Consider the following 25,624-nt stretch of genomic DNA (forward strand, 5'->3'; position numbering starts at 1 on the left):
AATGGCACAATCATAAAACAAAAAAAAATGAAATGACCCCTGTTCAAAAGTCTGCATACCCTTAGTTCTTAATACTGTGTATTAGCATCAATGACAGCATGCAGTCTTTTGTAATAGTTGTCTATGAGGCCCCAAATTCTTGCAGGTGATATAGCTGCCCATTCGTCTTGGCAAAATGCCTCCAGATCATGCAAAGTCTTTGGTCGTCTTACAGGAACCGCACGTTTGAGATCTCCCCAGAGTGGCTCGATGATATTAAGGTCAGGAGACTGTGATAGCCACTCCAGAACCTTCACCTTTTACTGCTGTAACCACTGGAGGGTCAACTTGGCCTTGTGCTCAGCGTCATTGTTGTGCTGGACAGTCCAAGAGCGTCCCATGCGCAGATTTCATGCAGAAGAATGCAAATTGTCTGCCAGTATTTTCTATGCATTCATCTTGCCATAAATTTTCACAAGATTCCCTGTGCCTTTAGAGCTCATACACCCCCAAAACATCAGTGAGCCACCACCATGCTTCACAGTGGGGATGGTACTCTTCACTATAGGCCATGTTGACCCCTTTCCAAATATAGCACTTATGGTTGTGACCATAAAGCTCTATTTTGGTCTCGTCACTCCAAATTACAGTGTGCCAGAAGATGTGAGGCGTGTCAAGGTGTTGTCGGGCATATTGTAACTGGGCTTATTTGTGGCATTGGCACAGTAAAGGCTTCTTTCTGGCAACTCGACCATGCAGCTCATATTTGTTCAAGTATCGTCGTATTGTGCTCCTTGAAACAACCACACCGTCTTTTTCCAGAGCAGCCTGTATTTCTCCTGAGGTTACCTGTGGGTTTTTCTTTGAATCCCGAACAATTCTTCTGGCAGTTGTGGCTGAAATCTTTCTTGGTCTACCTGACCTTGGATTGGTATCAAGAGATCCCCGAATTTTCCACTTCTTAATAAATGATTGAACAGTACTGACTGGCATTTTCAAGGTTTTGGATATCTTTTTATATCCTTTTCCATCTTTATAAAGTTCCATTACCTTGTTACACAGGTCTTTTGACAGTTCTTTTCTGCTCCCCATGGCTCAGTATCTAGCCTGCTCAGTGCATCCACACGAAAGCTAACAAACTCAATGACTATTTATACACAGGCACCAATTGCAATTTAAAAAGCCACAGGTGTGGGAAATTAACCTTTAATTGCCATTTAAACCTGTGTGTGTCACCTTGTGTGTCTGTAACAAGGCAAAACATTCAAGGGTATGATTTTGATCTGGGCCATTTGGGTGATTTCTGTTAACATTATTATTTAAAAAGGAGCCAAACAACTATGTGATAATAAATGGCTTCATATGATCACTACCCTTAAATAAAAGTTTTTTTGCATGATCAGTCCTATTTTCAAAATCAATGCCAAAATTTCACAATTTCTGCCAGGGTATGCAAACCTTTGAGCACAACATTATATTATCTCAGACCTCTGGAACCCCTTGCATCTCTATCTACAATCATACATGTGAAAGCTCACCTGTCCGTCAGGAAGGCACAGATGATGTTTTTCGCTTCTTGTGAGATCTCAACATCATCAGGGAAGTTCAGAGAGTTCTTATGATCCATAATCTTACTGTAGGTGCCCACCAGAGAATCAGCGTAGAAAGGCGTATCACCTTCATACACACAAACCACAGAGCCATTCATCTAGTTAAATAATAATCAATACCAAAAACCATACTTAACACAAGCATGCACACAAACTCATATTCCTGACTCACCGACCAGCATCTCGTAGATAAATACTCCAACTGACCACCAGTCACACTCACGTCCATAGTAACCGTCCCCTCCCTGAGACTTGAGAACCTCTGGTGAGATGTAATCAGGGGTCCCGACTGCAGTGTCACAGTGAACCATTCCTGTCTGCAATCAATCATTCAATCAATCAATCAAAGGTTGAAATCAGTGAACTCTACTTTCTGTTAAGGGTCAAGTCCACAGCGACATCTTTGAAAAAGCTTAGGGATCACAAACAAAATGTTTCTGAAAAGCACCTCATCATAATACAATGGACAAAGAGTGACAACATATCACATGACATTTATTTATAATGAACAAGAGCGATTTTCCAGAATTGATTATTCCATTATTATTTTTGTAGTAATTTTAATTTCTTCATTTTAATTTTGTATTCAACTTGAAGGGAACAGCAGGGCAGTTTCAATGCATAGGTTCTAGAAATTAACCCATTGCAACCAAACACTAAACAACTCTATGCCATACATACTGTATCTTCACAGCATGTAATGCTGCATTTCGTCTCTAGATGACACCATAACATCACACAACCAGTATGTCCTTGTTTCAGTGGCTTGTTTGTGGCACTCAAGCTGAACTGTCAGTCAAGAACAGATTTGGAAACAGAGGGGGAAGATCTCTACTTCATCAGTGCAGGGTTTTTTTGAGGAACATATTCCATAAAAAAGGGACAAACACCACAAGCCTGCAGCTCATAAAACATGTACTATGTAAGCGACATAACTGTCATTCTGTGATGTATATTAACCACATGAGGAGTCACTCTGGAGCATCCCGTGTTTGTATCTTGTTTAAGGGTGCAGTGGTGGTAGTGTAGAAGAGGAATTGAACCCATAACGCTTATGTAAGCATCCCAGATCCTAATTTATAGGATAAATAATTTCCTCTAATTAACACATCTTACATCTATAAAATGAAAAACAGGCTGAAAAGGCACTATAGAGGGATCACATTGTTACCCTACCTGCATCAAAACACATCAATTGAGCTACCATTTCCATCCCCCCTAACAAGTGCTTGCTTTCGATAAAAGTACAGAAGATGAAAAATCTGGTAACTTGGAAAAAACAGCATTTAATCTTTAATCACCATAAACTGAGCACTTAAAAGACATTTTTTTTTTTTTTTTTTTTTTTTTTTTAAAGACGACTGCTTCTCTGACCCCTTGACCTCTGAACCCACCTGAGGACTTCTTCACTCAGATGTAAAGGGATGAAAGAAAGGCTGAGTTTTCTTGGGTTTGGGCAAGAACTGGCATGTGTTCAAGGTATTTACCATCCAATTACACTGAGGCAGGGCTCTACAGTTCGCACATTTCACTTGCATTTACAAGAGAAATTTACCATGTGCGAAGGTGGAAAATTATTTGGGCACACCCATGCGAGTGACTTCTGACATCTTACAGCTCATGAAATTGTATAGAACACAATCAGAACAAATATGTTCTAATCCATCTAACTTTATGCAGAAATTTTGAATCACACTGTAATCGGCTGCTTTTCATTTCTTTACATTAATTCAGTTTGCTACTATGCAATACTATGGGTCTGTTCCAAAACTTAGTGAACTGCCTCGCTGTCTCCTGCCTTTATAGGCAGCTGTCTTCTATGGCAGCATCCTGCCTAAAATCGAGCCAGATAAGAGAGTGATTTGGCACTATCTACAAAAGCGGTAACTCTGCATGTCATTTAAATAACCGTCCTCAAACGCAGAGCCAAGAGACATGACTTTCAACTTATTTCAGTACATGTGGATTTATGGTTCCACTGAGCTCATCACAGTACATTCTGGGATCATCTTCCTGGGGAAGGATACATACGATGCTATCTTAGAATATGGCCAAAGCGAGATATCTTAGGAGGCAGCATCATAAAAGTACTTACCTTTTGAAACAGCCTTTGCTTCAGGAGCACACCCATGATGCCTTAAAACGCCACCTTCGGAGGAAGCTCACTAGGTTTTGGAACAGACCCTTGGTTTTTGGGGTCAGATCCTTTTTCTTTAATTTCTTTCATTCTAGACATTAGTACTTTGTATCAGTGCATATTTATGCAAACTTTTGCAATAAAGGTTCAATGGCATTTTCGTTTTTGCTATGGTATCAAAATTGATTTAGCCAAAAACCCTAAATGTCGGCTCTGTTGACCCCTCACCTCGTCCATTTTCATGCAGGTCCCAAAGTCTGCAAGTTTGAGGTGTCCATAACGGTCCAGCAGCATGTTGTCTGGTTTGATGTCTCGGTGAATGAAGCCCATGGAGTGAATGGCATCCAGAGCCAACACAACCTCAGCTGTATAAAACTTTGCCCACTTTTCCGGAACGTCATACGTGCTGGTGAGATTGACGAGATCTCCTCCTGGCATGTATTCCATTACCATAAAGAGAGAGCGGTCATCCTGGAACGCACAGCACAGCTGCCGGGCCGAAGGGAGTAGTGGCCGCAAGAGAGGGAATCCGGGGAGAGGAAAAATTTGGGCAGACAAAAGTTATAGGCCTATCTATTTAAAGGAATAGTTCACCCAGATATAAAAATTCTAGGTCATTTTTCTCCAAAGCATGTGAAATTTTGAACATGTTCATGCATATGTCTGCAAATCTCACCTGTACGACCCATGGGCTGTCTGCGAAGGCCATGATATCACGCTCTTCCCAGAAAAAGGCAGAATCAGAGCGTTTAATCATTTCAAATTTGCTTAGCACCTTCATTGCATACACTTTCTGAGAGGCCTTATGCCTCACCTAGAAACACAAAAAACAAAACACTTCAAATTACAGTACATCACAAATTCTAAGACACCTTATTCACTGCTAAAAACCCATTCACACACTGAAACCAATTTAATTGCTATGTGGTCGCAAGGTTATCGTACACAGTTTGTCACTAGTAGGTGTTGACAAGGAATACATTTTCTTGCAGCATTAATTTAGTTCAATCATTCTATGAAAGATAACAGGTTAATTTTTAAAATCATGTCCCCAACTTGTATGTAAATTCCGTGATAAAGAATTTTCCTAACATCAGAGAATTTCATGCGCTCTTGCACTCAAAGACAGCTGGACTGAGCACAACAGAACGCAGGGATCTTAAGACACGTTTTTCAAAGTTTCAAACGAAGTTTAACTTGATTCAATTTCCTAAAAACAAAGCGCTTATGAATTGAGATGCTGAAAAGTAGTGACTAAAGTGCAACTAAAGTGAGAGGCTCGAAAAGCGTTTATGTGTCTGACGCATAAGTACATAGACCAACAATTAAGAATAGCGCAGACGGAATTGGGCCAATAATAGGGTTATGTTTAATAATATACAAATAAAACAAAAAATACTGACTTTTAAAGCAACTTTTTGTATCGTCTAAATGCTTTACTTGTCTGCTGCCACAATATATGTACATTGCATAATGTATTTTAATAAAGTGCACTATAACATTTATTTGATATTATTATATTTATAATTATTTAAATTGTTACTAAATTATCTTTATTTTGGGTGCTTTCTCAATAAGTACTGATATGCACTTAATTGCAATGAATTCATCTGCACATCATGTAATTAATTACATTAAAAATTTTGACTGATTGACAAACGTAATATAAACTGCAGGAGTGCATAATACATCTTATCATAAACGAGATGAATGATTGTACATGCACAAACCAAACTCATTCAGAATGAGACAATTTCAGACACTTTTTCATGTATAATTTTTTTTTATTATATCCCTGTATGTGGGCAAGGATAAATCACATAAAACAGGGAAACCGTTCATAGTAACATTAACTTCTCCATCTTGCCAACACTCATCACCCCATACTGTATCTCACAGGACATGGATCACGTATTCTCCACGGTCTTCACTGCCATTGGTCGTCACTGCTTTTTTGAATAACGTTGAACTTGTCATTGGACACACCCACATCATGTTGCCAATGGTTTCATTGCTTATGTCACCATGTCTCACTGAAAATGAATTCCGGTCGCTGTCAGTGTGAACTGTGAACAGAGCTCAATGCACAAACCACATTTTCAACTTCGGACAGGCCCTAAAACAATTTAAAAATACAACAAATAAACACGCTCTCCATGGCGTTTTGCCATTCATACAGACAAGCCACGTTTAAAACCCCCTCTTTTGTTGTGCTTTCAGCATAACGCACCCACACAGCCCCTGACAGAAGACTGACAGAGGAGAATATTGGGTAATCATGTTGTTTGTGTCTGCAGGCTTGTCCAGACGCATCCCACTGCATCTCTCCTCTGACTTTCACAAACACATACCCTGAAAAACTGCACAATACAAAACTACACAGTCTCCCCTTCTTTTCAATGTCTGACTCACACAAATACACAATTACAAAGAGACCAATTTAACAAGAACCACACAGTGCTGTCTGCAGCATTCAGTACATCTGCACACACCTTTGCACATCCGTACAGACATATACTGTGGCAGCACTGAAATTATCATTACATTCAGTTAAAGTAGGGCTATCAAAAGATTTAAATAATTAATTGCAAGTAATCTAAATTTTTTTTTTTTTTGTTAAAATGATAAATTCCAATGCATTTTATGTTTTAATGCATTCAGATGGATGCATTAATGCAGGTTTGAGGAAAAACAAAATAATATGCTTCAAAGTAACGTTAGTACAATCAGTGTGTTGCTTTGACGATAAAGTGCACTATACAAAGACTCCAAATTACTTTTTGCACAAGTCCCATTTGGGTTTCCTTCACAAATAAATGTAGCCTTTCTACATCATTTACTGATAAACAAGCTACAGGTTATGTTATTCTTGTATGAAATTAGACAAAATTAAATAGCTGGATTGAAACATAATATAGGACTTCAGCAGTCTTACAAGAATAGTTCACAAAAACTTAATAATTGTGTCATCATTTACTCACCCTTATGCCATCTCAAATTCATAAATACTACAAATCTTGCTCACAGCAGTTCCCTAGGAGCGATCATTATTTGAAGCTTGATTACACTTCCTTGCACTTGACACATGTGCAGATCATGTGGAAATGTAGTCAAACTGGCAAGATTTAGTGAGAAAAAAAAAGTTACACTTTTGGCCTGTTCTCACCAAAAACCAATCATTTCGCTTCAGAAGACAGATTAACCACATAAGTCAAACTTTACACTCCCCTTTATGTCCTTTTTAGAGCTTGAAAGTGTTGGACCCCACTGACATGCATTGTATGGATACTAGGGCTGCAACTAACAATTATTTTGATAATCGATTAATCTTCGATTATTTCTTCGATTAATCGTATAAATAACTACATTTTATTTCCTGTATTTTATTAAAATGTGATTTGTTTTAAGAAACAGAAATGATAAAGTTTTAAGGATTTGGTATGATTTACTGTACGGAATTCACGATTCTATACTCTCACAAAACTTTGAACAAATCCTGAATCATGAATAGTTATGTTTGAATTTTATTATTATTACTTTCAGGACATATGAAAAAAAAAAAAGGTTCCTTTCCTTTTTTTGTAAAACTTAAAATGTACTGTTTATTATAAATTAAAATGATTCATCAGGGATGGAGTGGGACAAAAAAAAATCAGTTCAGCAAAGGGCAATGGTGACACCAGAATAGAAATATTAATAATTCTGCCCATCTGAAAAATACATAATTATGTTAGATACATATGCTTGTACACTGTCACTGATTACATCCATTTTAAGTATTTTTAATTAATATTGTAAGTTTTAAAACCATTTTGTCACTGATTACATGTTTCTAAAGTATTCTTTTCAAAAATACCATTTTAAGGCTAGTGCATGCTTACCCAGTAAAATAATATTTGCCATAGTATACATTTACTAGTGAAATGAGACATTACTTTTGGCACTATCAGGACTATCAAATATCAGAACCCTTAGCATTATTTTAAATTATATTCAGCATTATACACAGTTTAATATAGTAGGCTACAATCATCTGCAAATGCAGTGCAAATTCAGTCTCTCACTAAAAAGTTTCATCCATGTGCTCATTGTATTACATGCAGTTACATTATGAGAAACGATCTAAAACATTTCAAAAACCGGCACACCTTGACCCCTGAGACATCAGTGTGATATCCATGAAAGCTGCACAATTTATTACATTGAAACTGAAAGTGCGGTATGATGTTGCACGAGTATAATCAAAGTGATCATGCTCCCTTTCTCCATTGCGATCGGTTTGATTGATGTGGATGCGTGAGCTCGTTTGCTCAGTGAACTTTAAACAGTTTTGCGAAACATGGTAATACGCTCCTGATTTTGAATTCATAACATGTATACATTATAAAACAGAAAATAGCAGTAAAATGTAAGTGTTTTCAAGCCAGTCCCAGCTTCCTCTGTCCCATGCATTCGTTGAATCGTTACATATGCACTGGAGTGAAACAACTCTTAAGCGCTGTAATATGATCTTCAAAGTGTTTATAAAGTGCTCTCGGGACATCTTGGGTAGTGTTTTTTTCCGCTTCAATTTGTCTCTGTCATTTTTCAAACGAGATTCATCATGCAACATATTTTTACTGGGCTGTAAAGTGATGACACTGATAAAGCTTCTCCTTGCTTGCCGCATAAATCCAACTAATTAGGGCCCGAGCACCGATGGTGCGAGGACCCTATTGTTCTTCTAGGCGTGTATTTTTTTTCCCCCCAAATGAATTGCATTTTTGAGGGCCTAAACATACTCGAAAACTCAGGAAACTTTGCACACGCATCAGAAGTGGCGAAAATGTACATCTGATATGGGTTTCAGAATTAGGTGTGGCAAAATGGTTCGATAGCACTACCTACAAACATTCAACAATGTGCGCTTTATGCTACGTTTCACCTACACGTACGAAAATCGGTACAAATGTGTAACATCCCAATACCTACAAAAAAGTATCTTGGACCCATACCCTAAACTCAACAGGAAGTCAGCCATTTAGATTTTTCTCTTCAATTTTTGCTCAGTTTTTGCCATTTCCAGGCCTCGTACTTTAATGAACTCCTCCTAGACATTTCATCAGATCTACTTCATATATGGTTATTCTAATCTAAAGAATAAGCGAAGCTTTTGAGTTTTCACTGCACGGCGTGGCCGTGATGGTCTAACAAAGTTTGATGTTTCGCCATGAAAAAGGAAGTTGTTATAACTCATACAATTTCCAATCTGCCCCAAATGTCACGTTTGATAATAGTCCCGGCCTGAATACATCTACATGCCAATATTCAGTTATAGTCATAGCGCCACCTACTGGCAACAGCCAATTCCAGGTCTTGTACTTTAACAAACTCCTCCCAGAGATTTAATCAGATCAACATTATATTTAGTCAGTCTTAATCTAAAGGCCTTGGTGATGTTAAATTGTGAAGCTTTTACGGGGCCTGGGTAGCTCAGTGGTAAAAGACGCTGGCTACCACACTTGGAGTTCGCTAGTTCGAATCCCAGGGCATGCTGAGTGACTCCAGCCAGGCCTACTAAGCAACCAAACTGGCCCGGTTGCTAGGGAGGGTAGAGTCACATGGGTTAACCTCCTCGTGGTCGCTATAATGTGGTTCGTTCTTGGTGGGGCACATGGTGAGTTGAACGCGGATACCACGGCGGATGGCATGAAGCCTCCACACGCGCTATGTCTCCGTGGCAACGCGCTCAACAAGCCACGTGATAAGCTGCGTGGGTTGATGGTCTCAGATGCGGAGGCAACTGGGATTCATCCTCCGCCACCTGGATTGAGGCGAATCACTACGCGACCACGAGGACTTAAAAAGCACACTGGGAATTGGGCATTCCAAATTAGGTGAAAAAGAAAAAAAAAATACAAAAAATTGCGAAGCTTTTGAGTTTTCGTTGAAGGGCGTGTCCGTGGCGGCCTGACAAAGTTCGATATGAAACGAGTCACATTTTTGAGGCCTAAACATGCTCGAAAACTCATGAAACTTTGCACACATCTCAAAAGTGGGGAAATTTTACATCTGATACTGGTTTAAGAATTAATTGTGGAAAAATGGCTCGATAGCGCCACCTACAAAATTTCAGCAAAGCAGCCCTCACGTCACGGTTCACCTACACGTAAGAAAATCAGTAGGCATATGTAACATGTCAACACATAATCACAAAAGTCATTGTGATTTTTCTCTTCAATTTTTGCTCAGTTTTTGCCATTTCCAGGCCTCGTACTTTAACGAACTCCTCCTAGAGATTAAATCAGATCATCATATTCGGTCAGTCTAATTTAAAGGCCTTGGTGATGCTAAATTGCGAAGCTTTTGAGTTTTCACTGCACGGCGTGGCTGTGGTGTCCTGACAAAGTTTGATGTTTCGCCATGACGTTAACTCAAACATAAAATGTCCAATCTGTTCTAAACTTTACATGTTTTATAAGAGTCCCGGCCTGAATACACATACGTGCCAATATTCAGTTATAGTCATAGCGCCACCTACTGGCAACAGAAAATGACATGTTTTACACTGTGATACACTCTTAACAACTTTTAAGTGCTAAAAATTGGAGTGACATTCCCCTGGCACAGCAGCTCCAACGTGCACCAGGGCACTAGTGGCCTGTTCATCACTGCTTGCAGCTTTAATAGGTAATGAAATTCATTGTCGATGATTTTCTTTATCGATAAATATTGATTTTATCATTAAGTTGTTGCAGCCCTAATGGATATTTTCACATCATACCTTCATCAAAATATCTTTGTATTCCGCAGAAGAAAGAATGTCATAAGAGTTTGAGACGGCATAAGGGTGAGTAAATAATGAGAGAATTATCGTTTTGGGTGAACTATTCATTTAATTAAAAGTCAACACACCTTATCCTAAAATGTTCCCTCACTCTCACAAACACACACACACTTGACTCACCAAGTGAACTTCTCCGAATGCTCCTCTACCTATCACCTTCACTCTGTCAAAATCCTCCGGCTTCATCTGGAGCTCCCGAATATGATTCATAACCTTCTCATCTGCACACACAACACAACACACCAAAATCAAATTTCTCCATTTGTTTTTTTCATGTCAATGATAAACTACAATGCATCTTTAAAGGCCTGTCTGGACACTAAATAATAGTGATGGACAGCTAACATCAGCCAAGCAAATTAATTGGCCAATATTTTGACATTTTTGGCATCAGCCGATAACCATCCTCACTTGCTTGTTTAACAGAAGTGTTTACTCCCAACTTGCAAGTGCCAAATTCAACCAGCAACCTTGTCAACAGATAATTTTATGTTTATATATACTGTATGCATGTTATATATTTCTGGATTAGATTGGCCTTTGGCCACAATGGTTTCTATTTACAAATATTGGCACTGGTGATTGAAAAAAACATTTTAATCGACCACTCCTAAATAGGTTTCAAATATTTAGTGGTCCCACTTTCTTATTAGGTGTCTTTAACTAACTACGAGTTACTAAAATTAAAATACATACAATACAATGTATTTATTATGTAACTATATGTTGTTCTACAAAATTCTCACATGAGTCACACATTCACATGCTGCTACTGAGGTTGAGGTATGGGTAGGGTTAGGTTTTAGGGTAAGGTTAACAGTGTAACTACAGATGTAATTAAATAATGGTACTACAAATGTAAGTACAAAGCAACAACATGTTTGTACATAAGTACATTGTATCAAATTCTTAAGTACATAGCAGTTAAAAAAAAAACACCTAATATCAAGAGGGTCCAACTAAGTTAAAAATAAAAAATTGCTCCATTGTCATTTTCCTCACATTCTCCATACTCCATGAGTGAATTCATATCAGTCTATGAAGTTTAGTTATTCATGAAAACCCTCAGAGAGCATATTCCAATTTGACATGTACATCAGATTAAAGGCTCGTTCAGAGAGAGTTCACAGTCTGGATGAGAGGATTGAGTCACACTCTCCTTTCCAAACTGCACATTATAACGGCCGCATGGCCCTATGGTCTCCATGACAACGGGTAGAATCAGGAACAAAATCAGGACAGAATGTGATAATTAGTCAAAAGTTTAACAGCGCACAAGTGGACCACAAAGACATGCACGCAGGAATGGTATCAGCCCAAATATGAAACATCATTCATCAAAACACATTTGTAAATAAGGTAATGTACAGAAGATTATGATCAATGTCCACTGCTTTACACCTGGATCTGCCACTGTCAATTTCAGCAGTTGTAGGAAAAGGAAGACAATTTTGAATGTCAATATGTTACCACATTAACAATGAACCACAGTTGACAAATGTATGAAACATTTCAGCATTTCCACTCTTGACCAATTAATTTCCATGACTTTTCCATAACCCTTCTGGTCGAATGTGATTAAGAAATAAGGATTTTTACAAATCATTTTATGGAGCCGTCCATTTGTATGTCAGGTTCAAATCCCTGAAATGAATGGAATTGAACAAAGTATACGTTTGTTTACACATGTCTACAATTAGACAAGGCGCCTTGAGATTGCAATGTGGCTCAATTGACTATTCTGCTTTCTTCCCCTTTTTTGACCACCCTTTGTCCTATTGGAATGAGCCATTAATTGGTAACATTTGCCACCCAGTGAATCACACAGGCAGTTACCCTCAGAAAACGTTATCATGCTGGCTTGTTTGTGACCAACTTTGACTCTTCACAACAAGCAATATTTAGCCAATGCCACATTTTATTGCAGCACATAGCTAGACAATGTATATTCACAACAGAAATTTCCATGACTTCAATGGAAATTTCCATTAGCTGCAATTTCAGTGCATTCCTATTACTAATCACATTAATTTTCCATTACGTTAGAAATGAACCACATCTGATACACGTGTGAAACACTAGAAACATTTCCTAAAAATGCAATACCTAGCTAAACCTTTTCTATGGAGCACACAAAACTGTCATTTTTAAAGTATCTTGACAGCCCACTTTTCCTGTGATGAGCTTTTATTTTGTAAAGAGAGAAGCACAAATTTTGCCTCCTCAAATACATTCTGTTGATGATTTAGCAGGAAGCAGTCTCATTGTAAAACATCCTGCCACTTCCCTTACCAACAGAATAAACAACAAACATCACAGAGACAATCAGTGGCCTCTCACAAGCAGATACTCACATCTGTTTAAGAAGGTCTCAATGTTCTTATTCTTGCGCAGGGCCGGGAAGTCCAGATCTAACACCAGAGCATTCATGGAATCCTGAAACACAAAGACAAACATTTAGAGTAAAAACACTTAAGAGTAAAACCGGCAGTCTTGAACCTTTATCAGGGTAAGGAAAACTTGGTGGATAGAGAGACAGAGCAGGGACCCCTTGTTACATGCTGCATAAAATTGTGTTGCTTTTAAAGCCTGGCCTATAATAACATGCATATGTAACATTAACATTAATGTATTTATACTTTTGATTTATTCTATATGGTGCTAACATTGCAAAGCCTTTAAAATAATCATTATGAATACACAGTTATGTACACTCAACATTACATTTTACTTTTGTACATTACATTTTAATTTTACTCAATACATTTTGATGTGGGAGGGGACAATGAAACATTTAGCTGAACATTAGCTTCTTAAATGTGCACTCAGAACTTTTTTCCACATTAAAAAATTTTACACCAAAAAATAAATAAATAAATAAATATTAAATAACAATAATAATAATAATAATAGTAGTAGTAGTAGTAGTAGTAGTAGTAGTAGTAATTTTGAAACATATGTATAAAATCAAGGCCACTCACAAGAGATGAAGACTCCAGTCATATCAGTAACTTTATAAAAGTGGTTTTATTCTACATGGAGAGGGTCCCCTTCACGGGGGCGAATACTACTTGCTTAATCTAAGTAACCACCCTGATATTCAACACTTTCACTCATGAATTAAATTAATTATGGCTGACTGAGTATAGTGAATTTAACAATGGCATTGGTAAACAAAAAAATAACTCTTTGGCTGAACTTGATTCAGTCATGGACAGTGGTTCCACATTTGAAATTAGTTTTCTTAAATTCAAATTACCAGGTAATTTATTTTTGACTGAATCAAGTAAACCCAACAAAATTTAGCATGTCAAAATAACTGAAATAAAACTCTTTTAGTGTTATGCTAGCTAGTGACAGGAAATGTTGGGGGAAATGTGGTGGGAAGCACTATTGAGTGCAACTTGGTCACAGTGACGTCAATTTGTAGGTGAACCTAGAAGGCTAACTCGCCATGGGCTTTCTGGATTTTCTAATAAGGTCTGTGGTGAATATTACTTGATACGTGGATGTTTTGTTCTACAACATAAATTACACACGTTAATACCTCAATGTGAATTTTGAAGCCGCTGTGTTTTTTTGTAGCAATTAAATACGGCTTTAAAATTCACGTTTGGGATAATTTATGTTGGAGAACAAAACGTCCAAGTATCTCCCAGTGATGTTTACTACAGAATGTTTTTTAATTATACCAGGTGTCTTCAACAATTTGGTGGGTAGAGAGACGGAGCCGGGTCCCCCGTTACATATGAAATAAAATTGAGTGTTGCGTTTTATGCCTATAAAAACGTGTATGATAGGCTACCATATTGTTTTATGTACATACTTAATGATGTTTATATTGCAAAGCTTTTGAAATTATCATTAAATAATGTACAGCAGGGGTCTGCAACTTTTTAGTGACATTTGTAATTTTCTTTGTTAATCACTGTTTCATACCCCCCCCCCCGCCCCCAATAAAAATAAAAAGACAGATATATAGACAGACAGACTCTGTCCATGCAGAATAACACCATTTTATAAGGTTACTAATATGGAGTCTTCATCTCACGTGAGTGATCAATTTACACATATTTTAAAATGAGATTTCGTTCGGATTAAAACTTTTCAATGAGGTAAACAATGACTGAGTGCACCTTTATGTTGTTTTGAGAGTCACCGTCTTGTGTGTGTGGAACGTTAAGGACTGTGTATGTCAGCTTGATAATCTCAGCAGCAACTATTTATTTACACCAGGCAAGTAAGCTATTGTTCTGAAAGCAAAACGCAACTAATAATAAAATAAACTGTAGGCTGTCATCTGCTCAACTGCACAACACGAACAATGCAATGCAGATGCATTTACCCTCTACTGCATTGCGGCAGAACCTGATGTGTGTCGCGCTTTGAGCGGCTCATAATGAGCATGGGCGCGTAAACCGTTTGTCCACGCTGTGCACTTCTGCTGACTAGCTCAGTTTCATCACTTTTTAATAGTGTTTAGTGTTCCAATCAGTTCATAACTAAATACAACAGGATGCACAAATATGAGCAAGGATTAAAAAGAAAGAGGAAGTTTTGGCATGCAGGTGCGAGAAACTTCAACATGTCGATGGATTAAAATTAATACACTTATCTCCAGCTATCGATCGCGTGAGTGATTATTACAATTGCCAATGGTGGATCAAACAATTATTTGCGGTACCACTGCGGACCCCCTGAGTGTCACGGACCCCCTGTTGAAGACCCTTAACTTTTACAATAAATCCAAAACTGCCATTATAAAATCCCATAGGAAAATCCAGAGAGAGCCCATGGAGAATTCTCCTCCGGGTTTGTGGACCTCAACCTGAACAGTTTTATATACAGTAAAGAATATTCTGTGTAAGCCTACTTGTTTTTAAGGCATATTAAAAAAGATAATCGTAAAAATGAATATTTTTGTGTTTATTTTTTATTATTATTTAACCAATCGACAGTATTTTTGTAAGCAAAAACTAGGCAACAACTATGATATTACCAACAAGGAAATTCAGTTAACAGTGACATTGAGCAGAAAGCTTACATATAACCAGTTTTGACAGAGCTGCTGATAAAAAGTGAAATTATCTGCATTAGAGATGCACCGATACCACTTTTTCTCTTCCAATCCGATTCCGATATCGGAAATCTCAGTATCGGCCGATACGGATCCCAAGCCGATATTTATTTTTTATTTTTATTTTCTGGCATAATCAGTTTAGAATATCTTTACATTATTGTGTGGAACTAATTGGGTGTGCTCTTTAATATGTAAAGAAACACAAACATCTAACTACACATTATTTCAATATAAATGTATAGCTTATTAAGAAACACTTTATTGTTAACTAGTATACTGGATAATGTAGCAGCAAAATTAACAGTAATTCCAGTCTTCAAGTCTTCAGTAGAAAAGAAACCAGTGTTTTATTTTTGCCTTATTTTATTTTCCAAAAATGTTTCAACTTGCATCTGAACTTTAAAGGATTCAGATCTCTTTTTTTGTTCAATTTAGTTATAAGATATCAGTCCACTTTTCATTCACACAGTTATTTTTTGGAACCCATTCAACTTAAATATTGTTATAAATTGTAAACAAATACTAATGATGACAATAATAATAAATTGTTATTAATATTATTATTATTGACTTTTAATTTTAATTTTAAATACAACAGTAATATATTTAAATCGTGCACTATTTAAACCCTCACGCTTTTATTTTGACATTCTGAACTCTCCAGGAGGTCCTGTATGTGTCTGTTTGTAGGAAAGTTCACAGTAGTTTAATTAGCTTCTTATTCAAATTCTGGTCAAATGCACCTCCGGTGCCGTTCTAAATGCATATTATAAGTAAACCGAACTATTAAGCATCTACATCTGAGATGCTGTTCCTGAGTAGCGTTCAAATATTGCGCACCTGTGAAGGCTAAAAATAGCCGCGAGTGCATCACCAGCCTGTGCTTGAGTTTGTGTCAACAGAGCAGCACCATTCACTAACGTGCTGTGCATACTATATATTTACTTATTAAACACAGCCTTTTGTGATTCACAAAGCTATCGCACGTCTTCAAATGGCTTTGAATAAAATGCATGAGTCATATGAACTACTTTAATGGTGTTTTTATGGTTCTTTTATGCCATTTTTGGAGCTTGACAGTAACAAACATGACTAACACACAGTGTCGGATATGGATCGGGCTTGTCAGACCGATACCTGATCCGTCTAAAAGCTTCAGTATCAGAGCCGATACCGATCCAGATATCGGTTCGGTGCATCCCTAATCTGCATCGGCCAATCAGATGAAAAGACAATCTGTGATCGCTATCAGCTGTAAAAATCCTAATCAGAGCATCCCTAATATTCAAGTTGAATGGGTTCCAAAAAATAATGATGAATGGGCTGAGACCCTATCACAAAGTGGACAAAAACATGTACACAGTCAACAGGTACAATTTTAAAACGATTTTCTTTGTTTCACTGTTTTATTTATGAGTTTGTTTGTGGCTGAAGTGTAAAGGTTCTCAGTTTGGTTCTTAAGAGGATTCAAGTGTGATTCCTCAGTAGCCTAAGTTATTTTTTGGCAGTAGAACATGCACAAAATATTACCAAATTTTGGTCAAAAGGAATCACTTACTAGTTTTTTTGTCTAACTTAACGCAGTTCAAATCGCAATCGCAATATTTTTTTAAATAATCGCAATATGACTTTTTGTCCAAAACGTGCACCCCTAATCTCAATATAACAAAACATTAAACACTAACAAATCTCCGCCTTTATATTCATCTTGCACAATAACACTTACTTCAAACATTTACTCTCCCTTTCGAGTCTCATGCAAAGCATACTGGAAACTAGAAGTCCTCTGCTCAGTTTCAATTAAACAAACAAAAAAGATTCATGTTGTCCCAATGCAAATGGAATACTGTAAGTAAAGCTGACAAGGCACTTTTTAGATGAAAAATCATGAAAGTTCTTTTTTGTGTGTGTGTGTGTGTGTGTGTGTGTGTGTGTGTAACTGAAAACTATTGCATTTGAATGATACTACATTCATGCCTCTAGGTGTCAGTTGTAACTTTTGCATTAGTTGAAGAAGCTAACTTTTTTGGGGGTATTTTTGTAAAATTAGCTTGCGATCAAACAATAATTGGCGGTGCCCTACAGTAGACCCTTGGAGTAAAAAGTCAGTCGATTATAAAAGAACTTTCACTTCTGCAAATGAAGCCCAATCTGACAAGTCATTCATATATTTTTGTAAAGCATTAGAGGCTTTGTTACCCAGAACACAGTTCACCTTTTTTGGGCATCTGGATGACAAATTAAGTCCTGTCCTGTGGGAATGCTGCGTAAAATGAACGGAAATACATTTAAAACAATTAAGCAGACATGAACGAGACCACCAGGCCTGTGGATTTGTTCCTGCACATGCAGAGCTGTGTGAGGGTTGCCAGTTATTGCACTTTTGCTCTTGTAAAGTGGTCTGAAGCAAGACTAGGTCTGTTGTGACTGACATACCAAGCATGGTCTCGCTGGAAACCCTTACCGGAAAAGCATTCCACATGTCCAACAGTCACACCTCTCCCCCTCCTCTCTCTCTCACTTTCTCAATTTGTCTCCTTCCCTGCCTCCAACTTTTCAAAAGTTTTTACTGAAAGCTGCATGATATGAAATCTTTCTGAACACAAGCTTCACTGTTCTCCTCCTTTAAAAATCCATTCTGCTCTCTCTCTTATCTCTATAGTAGGGCTGGGTGATATAGTGAATAAGCATACTTTATGTATATACTATAGGGGTGAAACGATTAGTCGACGTTATCAGCAACGTCGACAATAAAAAATTGATGTCAAATAGTCGTTTGATCTCATTTAACGTAACATGAGATCATATGAAACTCGAATGATGACACACGAGAGCAGCACTGCAGCTCATGCCTGACTGAAGAGAGGAAGAAAACGCAGCTAACAATCCAAACGCACACTAAACTTTCACAGCTTCAGGTAATGTAGATCACACAGTATGAGGGAATTATACAAAAATACCAAATAAGTAAATACAGAAGCACTTTCGTTGTGGAATAAGAGGAGCCGGAGCTGCCGCTCCGCTGAAGCAAAACGTGCATGTTGAGCATCTTCAAAGGAAACACCCCGGCGTTACATCTTTAATACAGTTCCATTTAATGCGTTATAGCTTTATTAAAGTTCAAATGATAAAGAAGCAGATCATGTAAATAACTACAAACTCCAAAACTGGTATTTCTCTGTGCGGTCAATGCCTCTTCTATGAGTTGTGCGAAGTGTCCCGATCTAAGGGGGAGAGACTGAAACCGCATCCGGCTGAGGCACACTCTGGTGCGGGGACACTCGTCCCTCGAGCGCAAGAGCTTGCTGCAGCTCGTGACTTATTGTATCATAATACAGTATGTGACACTATGCATTTCTTAACGTGAAGAAAACTGGCAATATAACAGAGTTTTTTTTTTTTGTTTTTTTTTTGTGAGTTAAAGATGGACAAAAAGGTGAGAGAGGGTAGTCTTCGCCCCATTATACACTGCAACAAAATACGTTTTTGATTTGTTTTTGTTTTGGCTTGTTTTCCAATATAAATATCTAAAACTCCTTTAAAACAACGTACATTTACTTTAGCAGCTATACTGCAGAAGAAAAAAATTTTATCTGAGAATGTTGAATAAAATACTAAAAATACAAATATTTTAAAATATCTAAAAATCCTTTAAAAAAAAGATGCATTCACCTGAGAAGCAGCATATAAGATATTTAAACTTGCTTTTAGAGAACAGATCTTGAATAAAAGTGTATTTTGTCTTTACTGCACTCGCAGAAGTATAACCAAGTGAAAAAATACACTTATATACAAAATACACTTATATTTGTCTCTTAAAGCAAGTCTAAATATTTCATGTTGCTCCTCAAGTAAATGTATTTTTAGATTATTTTAAATGGAAAACAAGACAAAAACACTTGATAACAGTAGGATTTTTGCTGTGAATTTTTTACTTAATTAAACTTAATTAAAAGCATTTTTTTCCCCTTTAATTCAGTGAATGTCATTTAGAGTTATTTTTAATAGATGATTTTGTCCGATTTATTGTTAGCAAGCATGTTTAATACAACCTTTTATCTCTGGGCACAAGACGAATAGTCGGTTAAGAGCTAATGATTAATCCTTACAATAATCGCCCGAATAGTCGAATAATTGTTCTAATAATCGTTAGATTAGTCGATTATCAAAATAATCGTTAGTTGCAGCCCTAATATAGGTTATTTGGTTAATGAATTCTACAAATGACTAACGACAGATTATAGTCTAGGATTTTATCATCACTTTATTAATTAAATGAGATGAGAAACTCATACATTAAAACAAATAAAAACATGATATGAAAGACAGAAATGCATAAATGAATTTAAAGGCGAATGAAAACAGTGAAAAGAGAGTGGGAGTAAAAATACTGCATCTCTCTGCACTTACATTCCCTCACACATACACACAAATACTGAGTCACTCCCACCCACATACATACAACAACCTCCAACACTCACTGCAATAACGACAAATTATAATCCATGCTTCAGTTAAAACCTCAGAAATCATGTTGCTCTCACACTTTCACTTGTGTTGGTAACAATCTCTCAGTTTATTAGTTTCCATATGTGTAACAAGTAGTTGTAAACATATCAGCCAGGTCACTTAATTGATCAATACTTGACATTGAGACAACAATTATTGTCCAACTGTCATGCTCGCTTTGCCAATTAAGTAAAGCCTTACATCTGAGTGTATATTTTCTGTTTTCTAATGTATTTGAAGGAATTTTGAGTAAACAAAAATAAATAAATAAATGGTCATTTTAGTTGTAATGTGACTAAATAAGATGAATATTTATGCTGCATTGCACTGTTATCCAGGTTGAGGGAATGAAAGTTGCTGCTAACGTTAGTCAAAGTATAGGATCTTTAACAACCCAGATACTGTTGAAAGAATATCAAGGGGTAGTTTAAGTGGGAATTCATGCTGGGTTGATTTACAGAGGTGGTAGCTCTCCCTTGTGTTAGTTCCAAAATCATCAACCAGTCCCTCATCAATTTTTTATTTTTTTTTACAGTGCATCCTGAAAGTATTCACAGTGCTTCACTTTTTCCACATTTTATGTTACAGCCTTATTCCAAAATGGATTAAATTCATTATTTTCCTCAAAATTCAAAAATACCCCATGATGACAACGTGAAAGAAGTTTGTTTGAGATCTTTGCAAATTTATTACAAATAAATAACGAAAAAAAAAAAAAAAAAATCACATGTACATAAGTATTCACAGCCTTTGCTCAATACTTTGTTGAAGCAACTTTGGCACCAATTACAGCCTCAAGTCTTTTTGAGTATGATGCTACAAGCTTGGCACACCTATTTTTGGGCAGTTTCTCCCATTCTTCTTTGCAGGACCTCTCAAGCTCCATCAAGTTGGATGGGGAGCGTCGGTGCACAGCCATTTTCAGATCTCTCCAGAGATGTTCAATCGGGTTCAAGTCTGGGCTCTGGCTGGGCCACTCAAGGACATTCACAGAGTTGTCCCGGAGCCACTCCTTTGTTATCTTGGCTGTGTGCTTAGGGTCGCTGTCCTGTTGGAAGATGAACCTTCGCCCCAGTCTGAGGTCCAGAGCGCTCTGGAGCAGGTTTTCATCAAGGATGCCTCCGTACATTGCTGCATTCATCTTTCCCTCGATCCTGACTAGTCTCCCTGTTCCTGCTGCTGAAAAACATCCCCACAGCATGATGCTGCCACCACCATGCTTCACTGTAGAGATGGTATTGGCCAGGTGATGAGCGGTGCCTGATTTCCTCCAGACATGACGCTTGCCATTCAGGCCAAAGAGTTCAATCTTTGTTTCTCATGGTCTGAGAGTCCTTCAGGTGCCTTTTGGCAAACTCCAGGTGGGCTGTCATGTGCCTTTTACTGAGGAGTGGCTTCTGTCTGGCCACTCTACCATACAGGCCTGATTGGTGGAGTGCTGCAGAGATGGTTGTTCTTCTGGAAGTTTCTCCTCTCTCCACAGAGAAATGCTGGAGCTCTGTCAGAGTGACCATCGGGTTCTCGGTCACCTCCCTGACTAAGGCCCTTCTCCCCTGATCGCTCAGTTTGGCCAGGCGGCCAGCTCTAGGAAGAGTCCTGGTGGTTCCAAACTTCTTCCATTTACGGATGATGGAGGCCAATGTGCTCATTGGGACCTTCAATGCTGCAGACATTTTTCTGTATCCTTCCCCAAATCTGTGCCTCGATACAATCCTGTCTCGGAGGTCTACAGACAATTCCTTGGACTTCATGGCTTGGTTTGTGCTCTGACATGCACTGTTAACTGTGGGACCTTATACAGACAGGTGTGTGCCTTTCCAAATCATGTCCAATCAACTGAATTTACCACAGCTGGACACCAATCAAGTTGTAGAAACATCTCAAGGATGATCAGTGTAAACAGGATGCACTTGAGCTCAATTTTGAGTGTCATGGCAAAGGCTGTGAATACTTATGTACGTGATTTTTTTCGTTGTTTATTTTTAATACATTTGCAAAGATTTCAAACAAACTTCTTTCACGTTGTCATTATGGGGTATTGTTTGTAGAATTTTGAGGAAAATAATAAATTTAATCCATTTTGGAATAAGGCTGTAACATAACAAAATGTGCAAAAAGTGAAGTGCTGTGAATACTTTCCGGATGCACTGTATTTTTTTGGGGGGGGGGGGGGATTGTGTAAAATTGTGCATTTTAAATTGGCATCATTAAATTGTATTATTTATATATAAATATAAACATTATATAAACTATCTGCCACCCTTCACTCTAGATAGATAATGGCATCACTACTCATTCCGTCATTGGCACTAAAGTGTGTTCCTTCTTATAAATTACTAAAGTCAGACAGCATGTGCTAAAAGCATACTGTAAAAATCACTGTGTTTCCAGAACACCTCTAAAGGTCTAAAGTCTTACAACCTGAGACATCACTGGAGTTATGACCAAGCCCTGGTACGAGCTCATAATATTAAAGTGCTTGCCTGTTTCATTCTCTCTCCTCAACAGTTCTCTGTAACTTTTAACTGTCTTGTCTAATGATAAAAAGGCAAATAACAATAAAACTAATATCATATACCATCTGCAAATATGCAGAAATTTTGTTGAAACAGATGTAATTAACAAACCTCACAAAATTTGACCAAATTCAGCATAATTCTATCATGTACCGTCTGCAAATATGCAGATATCTTGTACGAAAATCCAGCGGTTTCTTCCTGTCGAGCGCACATATAATATATTCTCTGAAGCAAGTATTCTTTTAGTCTGGATCAAAACTCAGCTCCTCTGATTTACAATCCAAGCAGGCGATCCGGGCATGTAAACTTTCTGGAGATTGCTGCTTGCTGGATTTGTACGAGCATCAGAGCACCAGCTTGAGCAACAAAGTAAAAGCGCTTCACCTGCGCTTTGAGTAAATGTCATATTCACTGTGCACTGTACAATTGAAGTCAGAAGTTTACATACACTTAAGTCATTAAAACTCATTTTTTAACCAATCCACAGATTTCATATTAGCAAGCTATAATTTTGGCAAGCCGTTTAGGACATCTACTTTGTGCATGACACAAGTAATTTGTCCAACAATTGTTTACAAACAGATTGTTTCACTTTTAATTGACTATATTACAATTCCAGTGGATCAGGAGTTTACATACATTAAGTTAACTGTGCCTTTAAGCAGCTTGGAAAATTCCAGAAAATGATGTCAAGCCTTTAGACAATTAGCTTCTGATAAGAGGTGTACTAAATTGGAGGTGTACCTGTGGATGTATTTTAAGGCCTACCTTCAAACTCAGTGCCTCTTTGCTTGACATCATGGGGAAATCAAAAGAAATCAGCAAAGACCTAAGAAAAAAAAATTGTGGATCTCCACAAATCTGGTTAATCCACAGAACTGCCACTCACTGGATGTTTTTTGTTTTTGGCACCATTCGGAGTCAATTCTAGAGACTGTTGTTTGTGAAAATCCCAGGAGATCATAAGTTGCAAAAATACTCAAACCAGCCCATCTTGCACCAACAATCATGCCATGGTCCAAATCACTGAGATCCCATTTTTCCCCATTCTGATGGTTGATGTGAACATTAACTGAAGCTCCTGACCCGTATCTGTATGATTTTTTGCACTGCAGCCACACGATTGGCTGATTAGATAATCGCATGGATAATTGTTGGTGCCAGATGGGCTGGTTTGAGTATTTCTGTAACCGCTGATCTCCTGGGATTTTCACAAACAACAGTCTCTAGAATTTACTCTGAATTGTGCTAAAAACAAAAAACATCCAGTGAGCAGCAGTTCTGTGGACAGAAATGCCTTGTTGATGAGAGAGGTCAACAGAGAATGGCCAGACTGGTTCGAACTGACAAAGTCTACGGTAACTCAGATAACCGCTCTGTACAAATGTGGTGAGAAGAATATCATCTAAGAATGCTATTCTGAGATGCGTTGGCTCTGTTTTGGCGGCACGAGGGGGACCTACACAATATTAGGCAGGTGGTTTTAATGTTGTGGCTGATCTGTGTATATTCCGGAAAATACCGTATGTTATTTACTATATTAAATTGTGTGATGTATTCGGTCAACCACTACTGTAAAGCTCCAAAAATGAAACCATAAAAGCACCATTAAACTAGTCCATATGACTTGTGCATTTTATTCAAAGTCTCTTGGAAGCAAACGATAACTTTGTAAATCGTAAAAGGCAACATTTAATAAGTTAACATACAGTATGCATGCCATTGCCAAGCACGTTTCAGTGAATGCCGCTGCTCTGTTGGTTCACACACATAGCAAGCACAGGTGGCATGCAATATGTGAATGCTCCAAACTCCCTCTCAGATGTAGATGCTTAAAGGAATACTCCGGGTCCAATACAAGTTAAGCTCAATCTACAGCATTTGTGGCATAATGTTTATTACCACAAAAATATATTTTGAATTGTCCCTCCTTTTCTTAAAAAAAAAAAAAAAAAAGCACTTACAATTTGTGATGGGTATTGGCAGCCACCTCACGATACAATACATATCACGATAAATATGTTACGAGTCGACATATTGCGATACATCACGATATTATGGTTTGATTTCCTTATAATTCACAGGCTCTCATTTTCATTGCAGTTCATATTGGAATATTTCAGTTATGAAAATGGCACCAGAGGAGCATTTCTCCAGATTTTGAAAAAGAAGAGCATTAAACTACTGTGGACTAGCCTAAATACAGAAACGTACACGCTTCCTGGAGTGTTCCGACGGCAAAATAAAAGCCTGAGGGTTTTAAAGTTAAAGGTGCACAACTAAAATACATTACTATTGTATAATAAAATTGTAATAAAAAGTTAACAATAGTGCTGTCAGCACTAACGCGTTAACGCATGCGATTAATTTAAAATGTTTGACGCATTCATTTTTCTTAATCGTGATTAAGGCATGTACCGAATTCACATTAGATTCTGAAATTTTATTCAGCTCCGTGTGAGTTGTGAACACTGTTAGAGGGCGGGGAATTTTCGACGTGTTTAGTGGGGACATTACACTCATATACACACTAAAAACACAACAGCAAGCCCATACCAATGATCAAGTGCTGGAGAAAGAACGTCTTATAAAACTATGCTGAAGGGACTTTGCGGGACTTCACTGAAGTCCTTCACGCATTTTTTGTAAGTCAGCATTTTACCATATAAGCATGTAAATTCTTACAAGCCCACTGTGCAGCTAGTTTATCCCCGAGTTCAATGCAGTGCTGTTTGCCCTGACACGAATCAAGTGCATTTTATATCTACTGTGAAAAGACAGCCTGCTGACTGATTAATTTTAAATGAGAGTTTAATGCGCATTGTGATGAATACTAGTTCTTTCAATCAGTCAACATTCCACTTAGACTTTGGGAAACGTTTAATGTTACTCGAATTGGAGCTATTTTGGGGAATTTCTGTCTTTATACTATGGAGTTTGGAAAATGTTAATAAAGTATTTTTG

General features: G+C 37.6%; 1 protein-coding gene across 2 annotated transcripts in view; it reads right to left on the minus strand.

Moving 5' to 3' along the window:
* The window catches only part of LOC127413975 (rho-associated protein kinase 2-like), an 84,315-nt gene that overhangs the window by 24,925 nt on the left and 33,766 nt on the right, over positions 1–25,624 (minus strand). For both annotated transcript variants that reach the window (XM_051651578.1, XM_051651579.1), the window contains exons 2-7: positions 12,907–12,988; positions 10,673–10,773; positions 4,403–4,540; positions 3,955–4,215; positions 1,762–1,906; positions 1,518–1,656 (exon numbers count right to left, since the gene is read on the minus strand). In XM_051651578.1, the coding sequence (XP_051507538.1) occupies positions 1,518–1,656; positions 1,762–1,906; positions 3,955–4,215; positions 4,403–4,540; positions 10,673–10,773; positions 12,907–12,988 (866 nt within the window). The remainder of the gene's footprint in view (positions 1–1,517; positions 1,657–1,761; positions 1,907–3,954; positions 4,216–4,402; positions 4,541–10,672; positions 10,774–12,906; positions 12,989–25,624) is intronic.

This window comes from Myxocyprinus asiaticus, chromosome 23 (assembly GCF_019703515.2).
Source record: "Myxocyprinus asiaticus isolate MX2 ecotype Aquarium Trade chromosome 23, UBuf_Myxa_2, whole genome shotgun sequence".
In the NCBI taxonomy this organism is placed as follows: Eukaryota; Metazoa; Chordata; class Actinopteri; order Cypriniformes; family Catostomidae; genus Myxocyprinus; species Myxocyprinus asiaticus.